Genomic DNA, 21,545 nt, shown 5'->3' on the forward strand with positions numbered 1-21,545 from the left:
CGAACTTGAACTCTTAATACAAGAGGGAAATTATGACGTGATAGGTATAACTGAGACTTGGTGGGATGACTCTCATGACTGGAATACAGCAATTGAAGGATATAACTTGTTCAAAAAGAACAGGAGGAACAGAAAGGGAGGTGGGGTTGCACTGTATGTGAAAAATACATATCTCTGCACAGAAATACAGGAGGAGGAGCTTGGTAGCCCCATCGAGAGCATCTGGGTTGAAATAAATGGAGCAAAGAATAAAAGGAACCTGGTGGTCGGAGTCTACTACCGGCCACCCAATCAAGGAGAAGACAAGGATGAAACTTTTGAAAAGCAAATAGCCAATGTTTTAAGGAAGCATGATGTAGTAGTAATGGGGGACTTCAATTTCCCCGATATTTGTTGGGAGACAAATTCTGCAAAACATGGCCCCTCCAGGAAATTCCTGACTTGTGTGGCGGATAACTTCCTCCTACAGAAAGTAGAGGAAGGAACTAGAGGATCGGCTATCCTTGACTTGATCCTAACCAACAGAGGTGACTTAGTGGATAAAGTAGCAGTTACAGGAACTCTGGGGGGAAGCGACCATGTTGTACTTGAGTTCTTGGTTCTAAGGGAAGCAAAAGCCGAGTGTAGTCAAACGTGTACCCTGGATTTTAGGAAAGCTGATTTTAATAAACTCAGAACAATGATCTGTAAGGTCCCATGGCAAGCGATGCTAGCGAGAAAAGGAGTCCAAGATGGGTGGGAGCTTTTAAAAAAGGAAATTCTCAAGGCACAATCACAAGCAATTCCAACAAGAAGAAAAGGTGGAAGACAACAGAAGAAGCCAATGTGGCTTCACAAAAAGCTTAGGGATGACCTGAAAACAAAAAAGGACACATTTAGGAAGTGGAAAGAAGGCCAAGTAACAAAGGAAGAGTACAGGCAGGTAGCACAGAATTGCAGGGATGGCATCAGGAAGGCTAAAGCTGAGAATGAGCTGAGGTTAGCAAGGGATGTTAAAAACAACAAAAAGGCTTTCTTCAGCTATGTGCATAGTAAAAGGCAGAGGAAAGAAATGGTGGTTCAGCTATTAAATAAGGAGGGCAAAACGATAACAGATGACAAAGAAAAGGCAGAGGTGCTCAATTCCTACTTTGGCTCAGTCTTCTCCCAAAAGAGGGTCTATGACCCCCCTGGCAAAGGCGAAGTACAGGCTGAAGGGGCAGGATTGCAGCTTGAGATCGACAGGCATCTGGTCAAGGAACACCTAATTACTTTGAATGAGTTCAAATCTCCAGGAACAGATGAACTGCATCCTAGAGTCATAAAGGAAGTGGCAGAAGAACTCTCAGAACCGCTGTCTATTCTCTTTGAGAAATCATGGAGGACGGGGGAAGTGCCAGATTACTGGAGGAGGGCTAATGTTGTCCCTCTCTTCAGAAAGGGTAAAAAGGAGGAACCTGGGAACTACAGACCAGTCAGTCTGACATAAATCCCTGGGAAAATTCTGGAGCAGATGATAAAGCAATCCATCTGGAAGCACCTTGACAACAATGCTGTGATTACTCGAAGCCAACATGGATTTGTCAAAAACAAGTCCTGCCAGACAAATCTGATCTCATTTTTTGATCAAGTCACCTCCCTTGTAGACCGTGGGAATGCTGTAGACATCATATACCTCGACTTCAGGAAAGCTTTCGACAAAGTGCCCCATGATATCCTGATGAGCAAACTAGCTCAAAGTGGGCTAGATGAAACAACGATCCGGTGGATCCACAGTTGGCTACAGAATCGGACTCAAAGAGTGCTTATCAATGGGACCTTCTCAAGCTGGGGAGAGGTAACGAGTGGGGTACCGCAGGGCTCAGTCCTGGGCCCAGTGCTCTTCAACATTTTTATTAATGACTTGGAGGAGGAGGTGCAGGGAATGCTGATCAAATTTGCAGATGACACAAAATTGGGAGGGATAGCTAATACTTTGGAAGATAGAAACAAAATTCAAAGTGATCTGGATAGACTGGAGCGCTGGGCAGAAAACAACAGAATGACATTTAATAGGGACAAATGCCAAGTTCTGCACCTAGGAAAAGGAAACCAAATGCACAGTTACAAGATGGGGGATACGTGGTTCAACCACACGACAAGCGAGAAGGATCTTGGAATTGTTGTCGATCACAAGCTGAATATGAGCCAACAATGTGATGTGGCTGCAAAAAAGGCAAATGCTATTTTGGGCTGCATTAATAGAAGCATCGCTTCCAAATCCCGGGAAGTACTAGTTCCCCTCTACTCAGCACTGGTTAGGCCTCATCTGAAGTACTGTGTCCAGTTCTGGGCACCACACTTTAAGAAGGATGCAGACAAACTGGAGAGGGTTCAGAGGAGGGCAACAAAGATGATCAGGGGACTGGAAACAAAGCCCTATGAAGAGAGACTGAAAGAATTGGGCATGTTTAGCCTTGAGAAGAGAAGACTGGGGGGAGACATGATAGCACTCTTCAAGTACTTGAAAGGTTGTCACAGAGAAGAAGGCCAGGATCTCTTCTTGATCATCCCAGAGTGCAGGACACGGAATAATGGGCTCAAGTTACAGGAAGCCAGATTCCGGCTGAACATCAGGAAAAACTTCCTGACTGTAAGAGCAATACGAGAATGGAACCAATTACCTGGGGAGGTGGTGGGCTCTCCCACACTGGAGGCCTTCAAGATGAGGCTGGACAGCCATTTGTCAGGGATGCTCTGGCTTGGATTCTTGCATTGAGCAGGGGATTGGACTCGATGGCCTTGTAGGCACCTTCCAACCCTACTATTCTATGATTCTATGTTGGTGACAGCTCGGTCCATATCTATAGATAATCTCCCCCAGGGGTTTCATGTACATGTTAAACAGCATGCTTGAATCATGCAACCTGGTAGAAAAGGAGGCAGTGGGGGAAACCTCATGATAGATTTGTCAAACTGATTATGTTGCAAAAGAAGATGGATGTCACACAAACAATTTGCTTTTCTTTTCTTTTTTTTAGAATAACATGATAATTCAATAGAGGTAAAATACTTGGCTGAATTACCAAGTCATTGGACTGATAATCTTTTTAGGAAATTGTCAAGAGGCTAATCTTGGTAATCCTTCAAAGCTGCCTGGAAGAAAGTCTGACTGTGCTTTGTTACCATTCGTATTTCAGCACTTGCTGGAAAGCATCGCATATTCTGACGCAATGTCTTTATTGCAGCCCTAATCAAGGCAGAAATTTATTATCATTTTTAATGATGACGGTGCAGTTTTTGAAATGGTGGGTTTTAGACGGCATTGTTTCAGATGTTGTCAGAAAAAAATCTGTATGCTTCTTTCCACTGTCTCTCTTTTAAATTAAGCTGTATAGAATCACTCTCACATGAGTTTTCTAACAATTGGGCTTTTTGTCTAAGTACAAGGCTGTTGAATTCAACAGTTTTTTTTCTCTCTCTCTCTGCTTTCCATCTTAACAGGTATTGGACATTGGAGACAGTTTAACTATCCCAGATGAATTCACAGAAGAAGAGAAAAAGACTGGCCAGTGGTGGAGGCAGCTTTTGTCAGGAGGAGTTGCTGGTGCTGTCTCTCGAACAGGCACGGCACCATTGGACCGCCTTAAAGTCATGATGCAGGTGGGCCTCTTAAAGCCTCGCACCCAGGATCCAAAGAGCTGCTGTAGACATGCCATGCCCAAAGGCTTGGACAGACCCAGTGAGATTTTATAATTCTGCAGAGTGGACTGCCATTTAAGGGCAGGGGTGGGCAGACTTCAGGCTTGCAGGATCTACATTGATTTTTCTATAACCCCGTGATTCACCAACTGGCGCCTGGTGCAAAGGGCATACACTTAGAATCAAAGAGTTCTGAGCCTAGGAATTTGTGTTGAATATCAGAACTGAATGGTGCTCACCGTCTTTCCACCTAAAAATCTATGGTCACCCCATGCTTTCTTAATTTCAGCAGTATAATTTAGGATGAGGGAGTCATGTTGTTGCTGCAACTTAAACAATTAAGAGTCACAAATCTTGCTGATCTACTGTAAATCACCTAGAGATCTCCCAGCAGATCCAGATCTACCTTCTGCCCACCCCTGATTTAGGAAAGCATCCTTGGTTTCAGTAGCAATTTGCCATGTGTCATTTGGGGGTTGAGAAATCCATTCCCAAAGCCCCAGTGGGCATATGGATCTAGTTGTTCAAATCTCTGGTCTAATAGTATTTTCCCTTGCCCTTCCTAAGAGATCCAAATGAATCATGATGTGTCTAAGGTATTTGAGAGAAGCGCCATAAACAAAGTGCTTACTTATAGGAACCTACTTTTAGAGAACCCATTTGGTGCCTGTAATTATGAAAATGGGGCATACAGACCTAGAGGAATGTCACTCATGTAAAACATGAGTATCTGCATGAATGGAGAAAATAATCTGTGGCTTACAGCAGGACAGAAAGTAGATCTCGAAATGTTTTGGACTTCAAGTCCCAGAAGCTCCTGCCAGCATAGCCAATGGTCAGGAATATTGGGAATTGAAGTCCAAAACATCTGGAGATGTACTTTCTGCCCACACCTGGCTGACAACACACTCTATATCTAGAATCGCCCCCCACCTCATCCCTTTATTTAAAAAGTTAGGATATTTGACACATCTTTCCGCTTGTTTCCAATAATTTAAATGCTGTACTTTTAATGAACTATTAGCTTCTAGCTTTGTTCAGTAAAATTTAATGAGTTTGTTCATTACATGTAACAGGAAGTGTGAAGACCTGGCATTGTACAATGCAGTCATTTCCTGAAAAATCACATTTGTGGGCAATACAATATCTGCAGTGTGTATTTATGCTTGTTTTCCAGGGCTAGGAGATTTTGAAAGGGTGCTTTTCCTTTTTGTTTTTTTTTCTTTTTGTCCCTACCTGTCTAGTACTCTTAAGAAACCAGCATTAAATGACAGAGCATGAATATTCCTAAATCTACACACATTCATTAGAAATCAAGCTCCTTTAATCCTTTCTGAATAAGCAGCAAAAAAATGGAAGTAACTGATGTATCCAATGTATCCGATATAAACTAATACCTTAGTATATTGTTAGTACAGGTGGCAGCTTAAATACTATTTATTTATATATCACCATCAATGTATATCAGGGGTGTTGAACCTTTTTCAGCCTGAGAGCCAAATTCAATTCAGAGAAGCTCTCAGGGGGCCACATTCCTGTGATGGGCAAGGCTGAAGGCAGAATGGGTCAAGGTGAAAGGCAAAGGCCAAAATACCAGCATATTTTAGCTTAAGTCTCTTCCTGCTGGTAATTAACCCTTAGGAGGGGCATTTCAAGCTTTTAGAATGGGAAAAATACTGCAAAAAATCCAGGAAACCACTAAATGGTTGGGGGAAAGGGGGTGGGGCCAGGGAAAGAGGGTATGGCCTTCTGTGAAATCCCAGAGAGCCGGATTTGCCCCATAGGCCTGAGGTTCTGCACCCCAGATATGCGCAGTGTTTTACTGAATATAAGCAAAAAGACAGGGATCTGTCCTTGCAAGCTTGTACTCTAAATTTCAATGGTGGGGAAGAAAACGAAACAAGAGGCAAGGGATAACGTCAGTTACATGTACTTAGCCTTTGTTTCAGTTGGGTATGGGGACTAAAGACTAAACTAGATGTGGAGGTAGTAATTCTCAGTGTTTAAAGAAGGGATTGCCTCATTCATGTAGAAAAAGTGAGGTGAGGAGGTCCAATTATAACAGTAAAAGGGACAAATGGGTGAGGAGTGCTAAACCCTCCTATTGCCCACTGCTTACTTCCCTGTTACTCCCCTCTCTCCAACCAGCCGAGGTTACTTCTGGTGTCAGAGTTTGGCTGAGGAGAAAATTGCTTAGGATGAGAAACTGAGGAGAAGTAAGCCATTGATGGGGAGAAGGTGGGAAGGGGGTTCTGTATTCTTCAACTATGTGCTGTTTTTGGTGTTCACATTTGAACACACGGACCTGTCACAGTCCTGTCTAGTCTGGCCCTACTGGCTGAGGTCATCAGAGGGCATGCTCCTGGTGGTTCCACATGGACCTATGGCCCGATTGGAGAAGAGCCTTCAATATGGTGGCCCCCTTTCTTTGCAATTCCCTGCCCCTGGAGGTCAGGCAGGTGCCAACACTGTGCTGCTTCGGGCGCCTCATGAAAAGAGCTCTTTTCTAGGAAGCATTCCTTAACTGACAGATACATTTTTATTGGTATTCTGTTTTCCAAAGAACAATTTTAATATGGTGTTTTAACTTTTTTCATCTTTTTATCATTTTACCTTTTATGTTCACTGCTCCAGAATCTGTTTTAGATGTGGAGTGGTATACAAATGCTGTAAATAAACAAACCAATGTTTTCACAGGGAAGCTGGGGTTGGAGGAGGGCTTTGAAAGAAGATGGAGATATAGAGTTCAGATGGAGATATAGGTTCAGACATTGTTTTTCCATACTCTGTCTAAGGAAGGGAGAAAAATCACATTGGACTTGCATTTTTGTAATGGCCAGATGAGAATCTTGATGTGTGGATTGGAGTTGGAAGTTCCATCTGTTAAATGTCATGACAACATGTGCATTCTTTGCTTCATGGGTTCAAACTAAATATTTCGTGGAGTCCTTTGTTTTGTTTTTCACCCAAAGCAGCTTGAGGAAACCTGCATCTCAATGAAAGAGTGGGATTGAGAGAGCCTGCTTAACTCTTTCCCTCTCAGTCCTTTAACCACTCAAAATCACTCACCCCATGCGGCTTTTTGATCTGTAGCAGCGAAAGGTCTTTGATTATCTTTCTTCAAGACTCCAGTGGGTGAAGCAGCAGCTTAGGAAAGACAACTTTGAACTGAAAAAGGGCAGGAGGGGAGAGAGGGTTAGTCATCCTCTTCCTTCCTGTCCCTATTTCAGATGCAGCCTGCCCCAGGCTGCTTTTGGGTTTAAAATAAACCAAATAAAAAGCAATGCAGAGGAATTGCAGACCTCTTCTTAAACAGGGTTCCTCAACAGAGAATTTTGAGGCAGTGTCGTGGCTGTCTCACAAAATGGCTGCCATGGCAGGGCTTATCCATTCATAAAATGGCTGCCATGGTGGGCATGGACAGTCACAAAACACTTATTCCCCAGAAGGCAAACTGGTGAGTCTAAAAGAAAAGTAATGTGTCCAAGAACTTAAGTACAAGGCAGAGGTGGAGGTCTGAGCTCCAAAACACAAAATCACTCATTTAAACCCAAATAAAGATGGTGCTTGAGGGCAGGACTTTGCTTTGGAGCATGTCAGCCTCCCAGTTTTAAAAAATAGTTTAAATAATCTTAAGAAATAAAGTATACATCAGGAGAGGCAGAGAGCCTGACAGGCACCAAAAGAAGTATCTGTGGGAACTACATTGGAGACTCCAGGCCTGACATTTATCCTAAGATGTAAGTCAGGAGAGGTAAAGCCTAGCACAGAACTTGGAATGATTCTGACTCCCTTCTTGAAGGGTTTATTCCTTTGTTGAAACACACAAGGGCTTTCTTGTTGTCAAAGCTTTTTGTGTGGGACAAGTAATTATATTTTTCTTTCTGTGATAACTACAGGTTCACGGCTCAAAGGGGAAAATGAACATCACAGGTGGCTTGCAGCAGATGGTGAAAGAAGGTGGAGTTCGTTCACTGTGGAGGGGGAATGGTGTCAATGTTGTTAAAATAGCACCTGAAACAGCTATCAAGTTCTGGGCGTACGAACGGGTAAGATGTGGAATCAAGTTGATCAGCGTTAAGTGAAGGAAGCCGAGCTGAATACAAATGAGACTCCATAAAATGTATGGAGTTACTTTATTTTTCTCAATTACATTGAAGTGCATCACTTAAAAAGAAAAGGTAAAGAAAAATGTTGAACAATTTTGATTTGATTTCAGCAGGACTTAGCCGTGCTTAGCTGCATACAGTGTGTGCTTACCTGTGTGCTGTGACCTCAGCTTTATTTAAGATCTGATTTTGTATTGCAACCTGATCATGCGTGATAAGCCCATCCTTCACTTAATTTACAGGATTCTTCTAAGGTCAGAATTCCTTGAGCGATAGTAAGATGGCCTCACTGTGGATTTCAGAGTTATATTTACCTCTGAATCAGCTTTACAGGTTATGTAAAGACCTAATCCTCCTTTTGGAGAAAATGCCTTCCTGGAATGAGCCGTGTGACTGTCTTTGTTTTTTTGAAACCAGTGTTCTCTTTTGAATTGGAAACTTCCAAAAATTAAGGCAATAAAATGTGGTTTTAAAAGTTGCATTGATAGCCTGCTGCTCCTCCAAGTGGCTCCGGATAACATACACAGAATCAGCCCATTTTATCCTTGCAACAATCTTACAAAGGAAAGGGAGAATATCTTGCTGAGGATTCACCTAGTCAGTGAGTGAGGATTTGTACTTGCTGCAGGAAACCCAGAGTACAATTCACTACATTGGTTTGAACATTACATCTGAATGCTTTCTTTTCCAAAGCTTGTTGTTGTTGTTGTTGTTGTTGTAAAGATGCAGATCACTTACAAGTTATTTTGTGGCATGCATAGCAAAGAGGGGAGAAAATAGCAGAAGCCTTGAGTCTTTGTAATATTGGAATGATTAGATACATTTATATACCTCCTTATTTGCTAAAAAGCCATCAAGGTGGTGCACAACAATTTAAAACTATAAAGCCTTAAAATGATTTTAAAAAATTAAAAATAGTAAAACAGCTACACAGTTGAAAACGCTAAATGAAAAAGATGTGTCTTCTTCACACCCTTACTAAATGCCAAGGGACTAGGGGCCAATTGTAATACTTGGGGATGTTCATGCCAGAGATGATTATGATTCAAATGTATATACTGCTTTCCACAGAGGTGTCAAAGCAGTGAACGTAAAGGGTCATACCATCAAAACAACAGTAAAATATAGCAATAAAACAGCACAACGATAAAGATTTTGGTCAGCAGTAAAACTGCATGCTACCGTGTGATGAAGACCATAGCTGGCTGGGTCCCCCTTCAGAGAAAGCCTGTGTGAAGAGATGGGTCTTCAGAAGATGTCTAAACCTCAGAGCTGTGGGGGTCTGTCTAATGACAGTTGGTAAAGCATTCCAGAGGATGGGTGCTGCAACACTAAAACTCCGCTACAAGTGCTGTTGAGGTGAATCTCAGGAGCATGAGGCACCATCAGAAGTTCTTCTCCTGATGATTGCAGAGATCAGGCAGGGCCATAGGAGGTGAGGCGATCCCTAAGGTAACCTGGTCCCAAGTTGTTCAGGAGCAACACAAAGCTGCCTGCATCCTTTGAGAGCTAGAGATTAAAGATATCCAGGGGAAGGGAGTTCCCGTGGAGCCGATATGGAGAATGCCTCTCTGCATTATCTATCTATCTATCTATCTATCTATCTATCTATCTATCTATCTATCAATCATCTATCTATCATCTATCTATCGCATTTATATCCCACCTTTTTTCCTCTTGCAAGGAACCCAAGGCAGCTTACGTAATCCTCCGCCTCTCCACTTTATCCTCACAACAACAACCCTGTGAGGTAGGTTGGGCTGAGAGTCTGTGACTGGCCCAAAGTCACCCAGTGAGCTTCCATGGCCAAGTGCGGACTAGAACCTGGATCTGCTGGCTCCCAGTCCAACACTCTGGCCACTACACCACACTGGCTCTGAAGATAATATCCTTCATTAGATGTGTGGTTGGCATTGTCACGAGGATGTGCTCAGTCCATTTTGGGAATCAAAGGCATCATAGGGGTTTTACACCAGTATCTGGCAAATGTGGGGGAGAGGGGACATCCTTGTGGCAACGGTGAGCGGATCGTGTGCAGGAGCTTGCTGTGCAGAGCAGCAGCAGCACCCCCCACACACACACACACACGTGGCTTGGATCCCTGCAACTTTAAAATAGCCCTGTCTGCAGTTTGTCAGTCTGTGGAGAAGTAAATACTGTTTTTGTGTCTCTGTGTTTTTAATATACAGTATAAAAAAATGTTCGTTAATGAAGAGGGAAAGATAGGAACAGTGGAAAGGTTTATATCTGGTTCCCTGGCGGGGGCGACCGCACAGACTTCTATTTATCCCATGGAGGTAAGTACTGGATGAACGGCTTGGTTTGTAAGAATGCACTGCTATTTGTCTGCTTTCTGAGAAGCAGCCCTTTGTAGAAAGTGTGGTCTCCACTGTACTCTGGTTTTAAAGTGTATGCATTTTGCAGGCTTTTCCTTGGAGTTTACTTGTCTCTGAGCTAAAACGAACACTGCTGTGAAGCGTGCTGCTGTGGAGGGATCTGAGACCCTTGGCAGGGCGTATGCTTTGCATGCAGAAAGGGCCAAGTTCAATCCTTGGCATTTCCATTTAAAGCTTCTCGGGCAGCAGGGCTCAGAATGAATTCTGCTTGAGCCCCTGGAGAGCTGCTGCCAATAGGAGTACTGGGCAAGATGATGAAGATGATGATTTATTATATTTCTGTACCACCTTTCTGAAGCCAGCCAAGGCAGTTTACAAACATTTTCCAAAATTAAAACCATAATCAAAGCATAGTAAAACTTCAAAAAAAATATTTAAAAGCCACAACACCCAAGCTACGATCCTGATCTTTCAAGATGGATCATTACCCTGAGTTGACATCAAATAGGTCATTATGTTTCATGTCTGAATACAGAAAGAGTGAGAACTAGCAGCAGAGGCAGCAATGCCGTAGTAATGGAATGAACAGGAACAAGTGAGAGCAATGCAATGAAGGATGCTCCAAGCATTTCTCTTTCCATAGCAATTTAACTGCTGAGTTTTCTTTATTCATTGGGACAGGCAGAAAGGCTTGCCTTTAGTTAGATTACAAGTCAGTTTTGGTTCTTTGGGATCAGAGCTAGGCCTCTTGATGGATGTGTGTGTGGTGAGTAAAGAGTTGCTAGTAGTTCCCTTCAGAAATTGAGTTGACCACAACTACACAGTCTTGCCTGCTGAGGCCATCTGCTACTTTCTTCAGATGTTAAATCTCACCTCAGAAAAAAGGCTAACTGCTACCATTCTGTAACAGTCTGGTTTTGTGGGGATATTTAATTATCTTTTTACTATCTTTTACTTGTTTATTTCTGTTCTGCTTTCTGTTGTGATGTGTGGGGGTCAACATCCATTTAACTAGGATCACAGGTTGTGTTTGTTTTTATAAGATCAATATTTGATAAGATAGATAACCAGCCATAAAATCATAATGGCTTAGGGTTGAACTGATATGCTGAAGGGAGTGCCTCCTCTTATGTCCTCTTATGATCCTGCCCTCTTACTGATACCATTTGAGCACCAAATTGTGACTGGGTGTAACAAACCTTGGAATACCCTCCTCCAACATGCTGTCTGGGTTCCCAGTCTACACTGGATAGTGGGGAACAGTGCAGGGATGCACCAGCTTGCACATTACTTGTGGGGATCAATGGTACAGAGGCACAGAGGGATTGCCCCATGCTTGCTGACAGCTCTGGAGTTAGTGGCAATGCCACTGCTGGAACCAACCCCCTAGAGGAGAGCATGGGCACCAGGTTGCCCTGGCACCAGTGCTACTGCACCCTCCATGGGCCATCATAGATGTCTCATGAGAGGCACCAGAACGGCAGGGTACCTGTGTAGCTTGCCAGGCCTTCTTTCAAGGCTGGGCTAGATGGGTCGGGGAGGAAGCCATTTGTGGCTCAGTTGTTCCAGTAGGTGCAGAGTGCAGGCAGGCAGGCAGAACACCCAATTCAGTTAACTTCTGTGCTCCAGTTTTGCAGCCCAGAGTGGCAACCCTGAAGACAGAGGTGTCAGAAGACATGCCCAACAACAGGCAGGTTAATGGTGACGAAGGCTGAACTTTTAGCCCTGTTTTGGACTTGTTGTTATTAATACAGTATTTTGGTTGGATCATTTGATGGAAACATGATTCACCTCAAATATTTTCTCAACCTTTAGGTATTAAAGACCAGGCTGGCTGTGGGTAAAACAGGACAATACTCTGGAATGTTTGACTGTGCTAAGAAGATTTTAAGAAGAGAAGGCGTGAAGGCTTTTTACAAAGGTTATATTCCCAATATTTTGGGCATAATTCCTTATGCTGGCATAGACCTGGCAGTTTACGAGGTGAGTTGAGTTTACTGGCAAGTCCTTTAACAATATAACTAAAGGAGCACTATGTAACCAATAGAGTATTAGACTTGGACTGGGGAAAGAGACCAAGTTCAGATCTGTGCTAATTGGCTGATCATGAGCGAGACGCTATTATTCTATCTACATTACAAATGTACATAGGTTTTATACCATGTTAACTGTTGTGCATTCCCCCAAAGAATCAGAATCCTGGGCATTGTAGTTTGTTGAGGAGACTTCTGATAGAGATCCCTCCCCCACAGAACTACAATTCTCGTGGTTCCCTAGGAAGAGGAAGGCTGTTAACCCAGTTTAAGTCTGGAGTGTGGATGTGCCCTATCTCTCTCTGCATAAACTTCCTGACATGTCTGCTGTGTAGGCGATGTGCTGTGTAGACATAGACTAATGTGCTGTGTAGAAATACACAATGTGCTGTGTAGAAATAGACTAATCCTTATGTGTGCTTCCTGGAGCTCCTTGCTATCTTGATTTTTTCTTCCCAAGCTGTTTACTCTGGAGTAGCGAAACAGACTCCTAAAAAAGTGACTCCTAAAAGTGACTCCTAAAAAAGTGGGCCACCCCCCAGGAGTGGTTTGTGGATTGTAGCCAGGTATTTACCGATTTGTTTCCGGGCCCAGTTTAGGGTGCTTACCTTTAAATGGCTTGGAACCCAAATGCCTGAAGGAGCGCCTCTTCACATACCAGCCTGCCTGTCTCTTAAGATCTTCCACTGAGGCTCTACACCGGGGGTGGGGAACTTTTGTCCAGATGACACCCCACCTCATCCAGTCCTCCACACCCCGCTGATGACCTCAAGGGGCCTATTGGTATGGGGCCATTCTCTTGTTCTGCCACATCTGCCTTCTGAGAACCAGTTTAAATGTGCAGAAGCAGCATGTGGTGTAGTCCTTTATGGACTCTGCCACTTCAGATTGTAGGTGAGCCACTGCACATTTGAATAGTTCCGTTTGTAAAAACTCTCCATGTGGTAAGCTGGCATGTCAGGAGGAAGGGTTTTTAGCATAACTTTCTCCTGGCATGCTAGTTTTCTATGCTCCGGGAGTTTTCAAAAATATGTGTGTAGCATTCAGACATGCAATCCCCTACCTGTAGTCTGAAGTGGTACAATCTGGAAAGGATTGTACCAGGTACTATTTCTATATAGGCCTGTACTGGAACTGGATAAGCAAATATTATTTGCTGGAGTAACAGTTGACCACATCTGGCCTGTGCAGTAGTTGGACTGATTCTGCACTGCGGACAACAAGTGGATATGTGTAGGTGGATCAAACAGTACCTGTCTAAACAGGTACTCTCGTTTTTGGCAGCAAGTAAGGATTCTGGCACCACAATTTCATGTAATGTTAATTTGATAATGAAAGAATGAAGTTGCTGAACTGGAATTCTAGTTGAATTAGGACTTAGTTATGATTGTGGGTGCCTTTCCAACTGCAGAAAGTAATTATCTTTCTTCAGGTGTTTATATGCTATGGCTTTGTCTCTACACGCAACAGAGGGAGGTGGCAGAATCCTAAGAAAGTAGAGTAGACTGTACCAGTTCAGCCGGTAGATGAAGACCATATTTTTGAGTGATGAGCTGGCTAGAACCCTTATCTCTGATATGCAGTTTGTTTTTTTTACTTGCAGGAACATTTTTATGTGGGGCATTCAAACATAGTGTTCTCCGCCTATAGATTGAAGTGGTACAGTCCACTCTTACGCTCTCAGAATTCTGCACGCTCATCGGTGGATCTGGCCTCTCTTTCTTGCTATGTTAATTGATCACCTTTTTTTCTTGTATGTACTTGGGGTCTGCATTTCATATCCCTTTGATTCCAGTCTTTACCAGCTTTTCTTGTTCTCTGTATGTGTGTGTGTGTGTTTATACCTGCCAAGTTAGGATATTACTTCACAAAGTAGACTGTAGTTCACAAAAGCTTATGCTGCAATAAATGTGTAGGTTTTTAAGATCTTACAACACTATTGTGTTTGCTTCAACAGGCTGCTGCATTCAGACTAACACTAACCTATGTTTTAGTGTTACCTGAACAAGCCTAGCCTACTCCCAAGCTCTCATGCTCTCCCCTCCCCTCTCCTCCCGTCAAATAGAAGTTCAGAAGCTTCACTTCCACTTTTAGGTCACTATGGATTGTCATTTCGTCTGAACAGTATGCCTGTACTGGCTTCCAAAAGAAGCCAGGTTCACGAGCCAGGAAACTATGAAATGTTTAAAAGGTCAAATTAGTGTGCAAACAAGCCCTTTTAGAGTTCTGGAGCAGTTTGCAAACTGGTGGCAAACTGGCACTTCTTAAATTTTTTCTTTTTTCTTTTTAAGAGTGCAGCCCACAGCAGGGGTGGGGTCCAGGGGGTGAAAATAGCCCCTGGATCTCCTGCAGTTGCTCAGCCCTGTTTTAAACCATGATTCCTGGGAGAGATGAAACAACAAACCATGGTTAACTAAACCAAAAGCAGAAGCTTTTGAACTCCTCCTCTTGGCCTCATAGGAGGAGATGGGAGGGAGCGAATGAGCCCAGGAGGAAGTGAGGCTCATGGTTTAGTGTTACATCAGAATGCAGTCTAACACAGCTATCCTGAGTTTCATGCCACCTACCTCCACAGCTATGTTACCTGGCTCCACTGCTGTTATAGTTGACAATGCAGCTGCCTCTCATTACAAATGCAGTACATTAATCTTAACACATTTCAGCCCATTTCATTCCAAATTAATTTTGCACTGCTATTTTGCAGCATACGCTACCTGTCAGCCATCTACTCTGCTGACTCTAATTAGTTGGTGTCATGCTTTCTTGTTCTGTAATGCCTTGAGAAGGCTTCACTAACGACTTAAGTCTCATTTCTCACCAATCCACGAAAGTGGTCTTTATAAATGATAATTAACATGTGCTAGAACTTCACAGTGCCTATCAACATCCTTACGACTTCATTTATTTTGCTAGTCCCACAGCATGATTCTAAAGGCTAATAATCTGAACTAATTTAGGCTAGAAACAGATGAGGATTTTTATTTTTTTTTGCCAGAGTTGAAGGTAGTTGAAAAGAGGGAGCGTTTCACTTCAGGCAAACAGGTTTTGCATGCAGGGTCAGCTCCTTGGCATGGGCCCCCCTGGTTTCCTCGCCCCCATAAGAGGCAGCTCCTCCTCCTCCTCCTCTTTATTTCCACCGTTCAGGAGGGTAGCTGGCCAGGCCAGCTTATAAGGAGCAGGAGAAGCTCCTTGCAGGACCACCAGCAAAGGGGGCCCAAGGCAGAAACAACAAATGAGTCAGGGCCTCCAACTGGCTTGGGTGCCCTCCTTGGGAGTGTTCTCTTTGGTGGGTCTTGGGGCCTTGGCAAATGCCCAACCTCTGGTATGTTGTTAAACTTGTCTCTCCCTTCACTCCATCAAAATTTAGATTGTAAACTCCTTGAGGCTGGGACCTTGTTTTATTTTGTTTTTTCCCCCTTATATTGTAAAGCAGCACCATGTGCATTCATTGTGGTTTATTAATAACCACAGTAATAAAGTGCATCACTATTAATTATGATTAAAAAGTATCTGAATCTGGCTTGCTAGGTAAATTGTATACTTTGCTATTCGTAATTGCAGATATAAGTTCATTATCTGGAGCCCCCCCCCCCCCCCACACACATTTCTGTTTTTATAATATCAGTAATATGTGTCTCTTGTGTATCAAATGTGCACCTGTAAAGTTGCTGAGACTGACTTTAATGATTTGCTTGAAATGTCCAAGTTGTTCATCAGAATACTTGACCATGTCCTTTATGGGTTTGAAGTAGATTACAATGAACTGCATCAATATTTTCTTGACAGGCTTTGAAGAAGACATGGCTAGAAAAATATGCAACAGACTCTGCCAACCCTGGTGTATTAGTGTTGCTGGGATGTGGTACTGCATCCAGTACCTGTGGCCAGTTGGCCAGTTATCCTCTCGCCCTTATTCGAACTCGAATGCAGGCTCAAGGTGAATGGTGGTGGTGTGGTATAGGAGATAGTACACCTGTGTTGAACAAGTCACTAAGGCCTTAATATTTAAGCTGACATTGTCCACTAAGATCTTGGCTATGTTTCTCTTTTCTAGAAGATATCTCTAGATGACTCCCATCAGTAGTCAGAACTATATCACCACTTGTCAGCACTACATTTAAAATGCTTGAAACAAAGACCTAGATCTCACAATTAGCGGATGAGGTGGTAAACCTCTGTCTGGAGTGTACCACTTGAGATTATAGGTGGTTGGTTGAATGCTCCTGCTAGGGGAAAAATTCTTGCACATAGGAAGCTAGCATGTCAGGGAGAACCCTTTTCCCTATCATCTGTTTTCCTATACACAGAGATAATTTTTTGTATCTATAAGCATTTGATTGCCCTGCTTGCTGTCTGAAGTAGTGTAGTCAAGAGGAGACACAGACTTACCACCTCAGTCAGAACTAGGCCCTTATCAAATAATGCCAATAATGGTGGAGAAGTATGCTGACCTGAAGAGGATTGGATGGGATGGGAAACTGGTCTCTGATAATACTTCAGTCTATAAACTGGAGTGTGACATTGAAACAAACACAGGGAGAAAAGAGTTAACTGCTTATTTTAAAAAAAAACCTTTTTTTTTAAAGAGAAGTGCTATCTAGTAAACTCTTCATAGAATGTAGACCAGACCTACCCACTTTTAAAAATGTGTTTATTCCTTTATTTAAGTAATTTATACTCTACCTTTCTGCACATCACCTCCAAGCAAGCTTAAGGTGCAATCTTATGCATGTTTAGACAGAAAAGAAGTCCTACAACTCCCAGCACAGCTGGCTGGGGAACGCTGGGAGTTGTAAGACTTCTTTTCTATTTAAAAATGCATAGGATTGGGTCTTTAATGTATATAGGAGAAGGGACACTGCTCTGGTAGTTTTATTTTAATCATGTTCTGAGGATATGTTATATTTTGTTAACTTTAGAATAATGTTTAAATGATATTAGTAATGTAATGTGTGTTCCTCTCTCTTTACCCCTCCCGTAGCCATGGTAGAAGGTGGCCCTCAACTAAACATGGTTGGTCTCTTCCGAAGGATTATTGCTAAGGAAGGGATCCTGGGACTATATAGAGGCATAGCTCCAAACTTCATGAAGGTGCTTCCTGCTGTCAGCATCAGTTACGTGGTGTATGAAAAGATGAAGGAGAACTTGGGGATAGCGTGAAAGGAAGGGGAAAGCAAAGGGAGAGGTCATTGTAGAATATGCGATGAAACCTACTTGGATGCTAAATTCATGTTTACAATTGGATACAAGTCCTAAGAGCAACAAATCTGTGGGGAACTCTTCTCTTGATGGTGAAGAAAGCCTACCTACCTGGTATAGCTATGAGCCAAGTACCTTTAAAAACAAAAAACAAAACTCTCAAGACCCTGAATCCTAACAATCAAGAAATATTTCATCGCTAATTCAACTGTGTGATGGAAGATCTTTAAGAAGTCATCTCTAGTCAAGTGGCTTTAATGTTCTTATTTTTCTAAAATATAGCAGCATCATTAAGATTTGTATTTGGTCATTCAGTGAGTCATGCCATCATTCACATACCAAAAATACAACCATCTCTTTGTATTTATATTCTGGAATGGGAAAAAGATGATATTAAAATGATGTCAAAAGCTTTTTGTAAACTTTAAAAAAATGCCCTGGAGAACAATGCAGAGAAAAACAATGTCATAATAAATAATAAAGTTCGTAAATACATTTATTCATTCACTTTCCCTTGTAACTTACTATATTAAGAAAGATTTGGCACGATCTACGGTTTTGCGGAGTGTCTTGGTGAAATGAAATGTATGCAACTTGGACAGGGGTGTGTTTGCATAATTTCCAGTCATTTCAGTGGAACTTGCACAGGCGGGCCCTGATCCATGTAAAATTAGCTTTAAGTCTCAGTTAAAACCATTGGAAGACATTTGTTATGATCAATTGCTTTCAGTTGGACTTAGCTGTGACTGACTTTGGTAGATTGCATCCATTGGTCAAATACTACAATTAGAATTGAATACAGATTTCAAGTGTCTCATGGGCTACTTTCTTTGTAATTTGTAAATGTTACAATGAATCAAGACTGTTCTTGATGCTGATTGTTTGATTGCTACAGAAAATTGGCACTTAGAGAACACCATAGTATATTTTCTGTATTGATTGCAATCTAAGGAATAATAATAATAATAATATTTTAAACTGATTCTTTATTATATGTTCATTGTCTTGGAATACTCCAGCATAAGCAATTAAAGAGCTGATTTTGTGGGAATTTAACAGATGCAATTCAGTGGCAGAGCAGGAGTGCCATCATTTGTATAGTCTTGCAGAAATCATCCATTTGTCCTCATTTTTTTTGTAGGTCAGGACTGACCTCCTTGATGGAGAGCTATTCCATTTTAATGTTGTAGTGGAAACGATTGATTGATAATTGGAACCCCCCCTCCTCTTCTCGGCACCTAAACTCAAATTACTGGGTATGTTGGCTGAGAGAAAGCAATACACTGAAATTGCCTGAATAGCAAGAAAGAACATTCCCATTAAGTTACTAAATTTAGTAAAATGACTGTAAGTAAACACAAGCCAAGCCGATAAGCTTGTTGGGTCAGGTCAGATGAGCAAGAAAAGTTTAAACTGAAAAATCCCTTCTTGCATGCTTGCTGCAGTGTAACATACAAACATGTATTGAATGAATTCTAAATTTTTACAGTATGTTTCAGTTATCTGTGAAATGGATGACCATGATTGCTGCGTATCGAATATTGCTTTCACCAGCTTTCTCTGAGCTAGTGCTCCGCCAGAAGTGGTGGACTGAAACATCCATCAGTGGCCATGATGGTAGTTGCAGTCCAACACATCTGGAGGGCACCAGGTTGGGGAAGTCTGGTTTACACACATCCTTGAAAGCATGCCCACATAATTTCAGAGACTCAGGTTCACAGAAGCAGATTCTTGCATGGCTTTCATTGTTTCTTCAAGATAGGGCTGTACTTTTTAATTTTATAAAACCTTTTGCATGTGAGAATGCAGTGGACAGTTGCACTCAAGCGAATGTTCTATTTGTTGCTCCTTTGAGCTTCTAGCACCAATTCTAAGATTTAGGTTACACATTCCAGAGAAACTGTGGCTCAAGAGTATTCAAGAGGGCAATGGCCATCTTGAATAAACCTATCTTATTAGGGCTGTATTTAATGTTAGTCCTAATTAGGGTAGAGCCGCTGAAATGAAATGGGAGCGAGGTTAGACTAATGTTGGATAGAGCCCACTGAATACAATGCATACTCACAAACCTGCTCCACTCGGGGTATATATATAACTTCATGTGGGCTAATCAAAGGTTGATTAGGGGAGTCGCTAGGGGTCAATTCCTTCATGCCATTGTTTATGCAGATGCATCTAGATCAGGGCTGGATAACTTGTGGTCCTCCAGATGTTTTGGCCTACCACTCTTGTCATCCCTCCTGATTGGCTATGCTAGGGCTGATGGGAGTTGTAGGCCAAAACATCTAGAGGGTTTGCTTCCCGCTATACATTCCAGTTCGCACTAGCCTCTCTTGATTGTGGTCTGATACCCATGTGGAGCAATTTGATAGCATGAACGGCTTAGATCTAGGAATGAAAAAAAATGATGGGGTAAACAGAAGAGAAAAAAATATTGTAGGCTTAACACGTTTCAGACCATATGGGTCCTCCAGAATACAGTGGACTACAATATAGCTTGTTTGGGGGTTTCCTATTTATTTTCTTTTTTAGATCTAGGACTGCCCCAGATCTGAACATATTTTCTGTCACTATCTTTACCCTACCTCCCTTGGTCTGCATTTCTTTTGTCCCCTTCAAATGTTTAGTGGGTTGGCCTTGTATATTGGCACTAAATGGTTGATTCTACATAGGAAGTGCTCCTTTGATTTGTGTGGGAACCAAAGGATAGAGAAAGTGGTTCTAGTAACATAGTCTTTTCCTTTATAATGCTACCTTCCCCGTTTCAGCAGAAGAACTTTTTCTGAGCGCACGCTAAAGACAAAAAATCCATAAATGGGTTGGGGGATCTAGTCCTATGTTTTGACTGACTTAAGGAGTCCACAAAGCAGAAATCTGTAGAACTGTTAAGAGTTCCAATGCATTTTTTAATCAGTGGCTAAACAGCAAGCACTCTTTAATAATCTTTTTGAATGATCCAGTGATGGGCACAGCCTACAAAGCATGGCTCATATATAACTCTTATTCATTGCAGTAGGGTTAGGTTAGGTGGTGCCCAGTTGATTATATCCATCATTTATTAATGGCAGCTTTTTTGGATGTCCTATTGTAGAAACCTTCACTATTTTTGCACTTGATCAATACCAAAGAATGAATTGTTTAAGTAAAGACTTATTACTAGGTGCCTTGCTTTAAAAAAATAATCTGGTGTTGCATGCCATTATGAATTTGCATGGTATTATGAATTTGCCTGTCTGTGACTGTCTAAAGTATCATTTTCTAGAAATATGCTTATTTTGTATGCAGTTCAAAGATTACGTAAGCCAGGGGAAACCAACCCAGTACCCTTCAGATGTTTGGGACTACAACTCCCACAAGCCCAGCCAACATGGGCAATGGTCAGGGATTATAGGAGTTTTAGTCCACAAGATCTGGAGGGCACCAGGTTGCCTACACCTGACCTAAGCAGCATGTGAACCATACTCAGCCCATTTTCTTGTATAAATGCCTTTTTGAGAACGTTGGTGATCTATTCCTAACTATTGGAAGAATACATGACACAATGCAGATGTGATTCCATTATTATGTGCTTAAAAGGGGCTGGGTTCTAATTCTGAATGCTGGGTCTGTTATTTGGCAAAAGAAAAGCTGATACTTTTTATAAATCTATAAATGTCTGTTTATAATAAATGAGGTTTTGTGAAGTCCTTTTGTAACATTTGGATATTTATTTATTACATTTGTGTGCTGCCTGATGGAACTCAAGAGGTAGGGGGAGTACATAAGATTCCTCAGCAGTCTCCCATCCAGGCACTGATCAGACCCAGACCTGCTTAGCTACTGAAATACATACCATCAGACCATGTACAAAAGAGGCCTAATTTTCTCAGATTACTGTAGCAACAAAATGGGCCAGCCCTACTTCTACTTCACTGAATCAATTGTGTAAACAGGCTTGGTCCTAGGTACTGACAGACCACCTGCTGGAGCTCTTGGAGCTGGTGCCTATCTTGCCTTATTCTGTAGCTCTATGAAGCACAGCTATGCTACTGAGGACCCTCTTACAAGTTTTAGCTCCTCAGTTCCTTTTATCTCCCTTTTCTGTTCAAGCACCCATTGGAAATGATGGTGGTCTCATCTCTTAGCACAGAATCATGGACATTGTGGGTGTTGAACCTCAACAGGCACTGGTTCTTGCTACGGGGTGATATCCAACGTTGTGCAAGTGG

The 21,545-nt window shown here is 42.2% G+C and overlaps 1 protein-coding gene across 2 annotated transcripts in view; it reads left to right on the forward strand.

The window, feature by feature from the left end:
* Positions 1-21,020, forward strand: part of SLC25A24 (solute carrier family 25 member 24) — a 38,880-nt gene extending 17,860 nt beyond the window's left edge. For both annotated transcript variants that reach the window (XM_084851602.1, XM_084851603.1), the window contains exons 5-10: positions 3,463-3,621; positions 7,560-7,709; positions 9,959-10,066; positions 11,921-12,088; positions 15,925-16,075; positions 17,120-21,020. In XM_084851602.1, coding sequence (XP_084707728.1) covers positions 3,463-3,621; positions 7,560-7,709; positions 9,959-10,066; positions 11,921-12,088; positions 15,925-16,075; positions 17,120-17,298 — 915 coding nt within the window. In that variant the 3' untranslated portion in view covers positions 17,299-21,020. The remainder of the gene's footprint in view (positions 1-3,462; positions 3,622-7,559; positions 7,710-9,958; positions 10,067-11,920; positions 12,089-15,924; positions 16,076-17,119) is intronic.
* Positions 21,021-21,545: the final 525 nt, after the last annotated feature.

The sequence above is a fragment of the Heloderma suspectum genome, chromosome 4 (genome assembly GCF_057233095.1).
Source record: "Heloderma suspectum isolate Gila_16-S chromosome 4, 16-S_ref, whole genome shotgun sequence".
In the NCBI taxonomy this organism is placed as follows: domain Eukaryota; kingdom Metazoa; phylum Chordata; class Lepidosauria; order Squamata; family Helodermatidae; genus Heloderma; species Heloderma suspectum.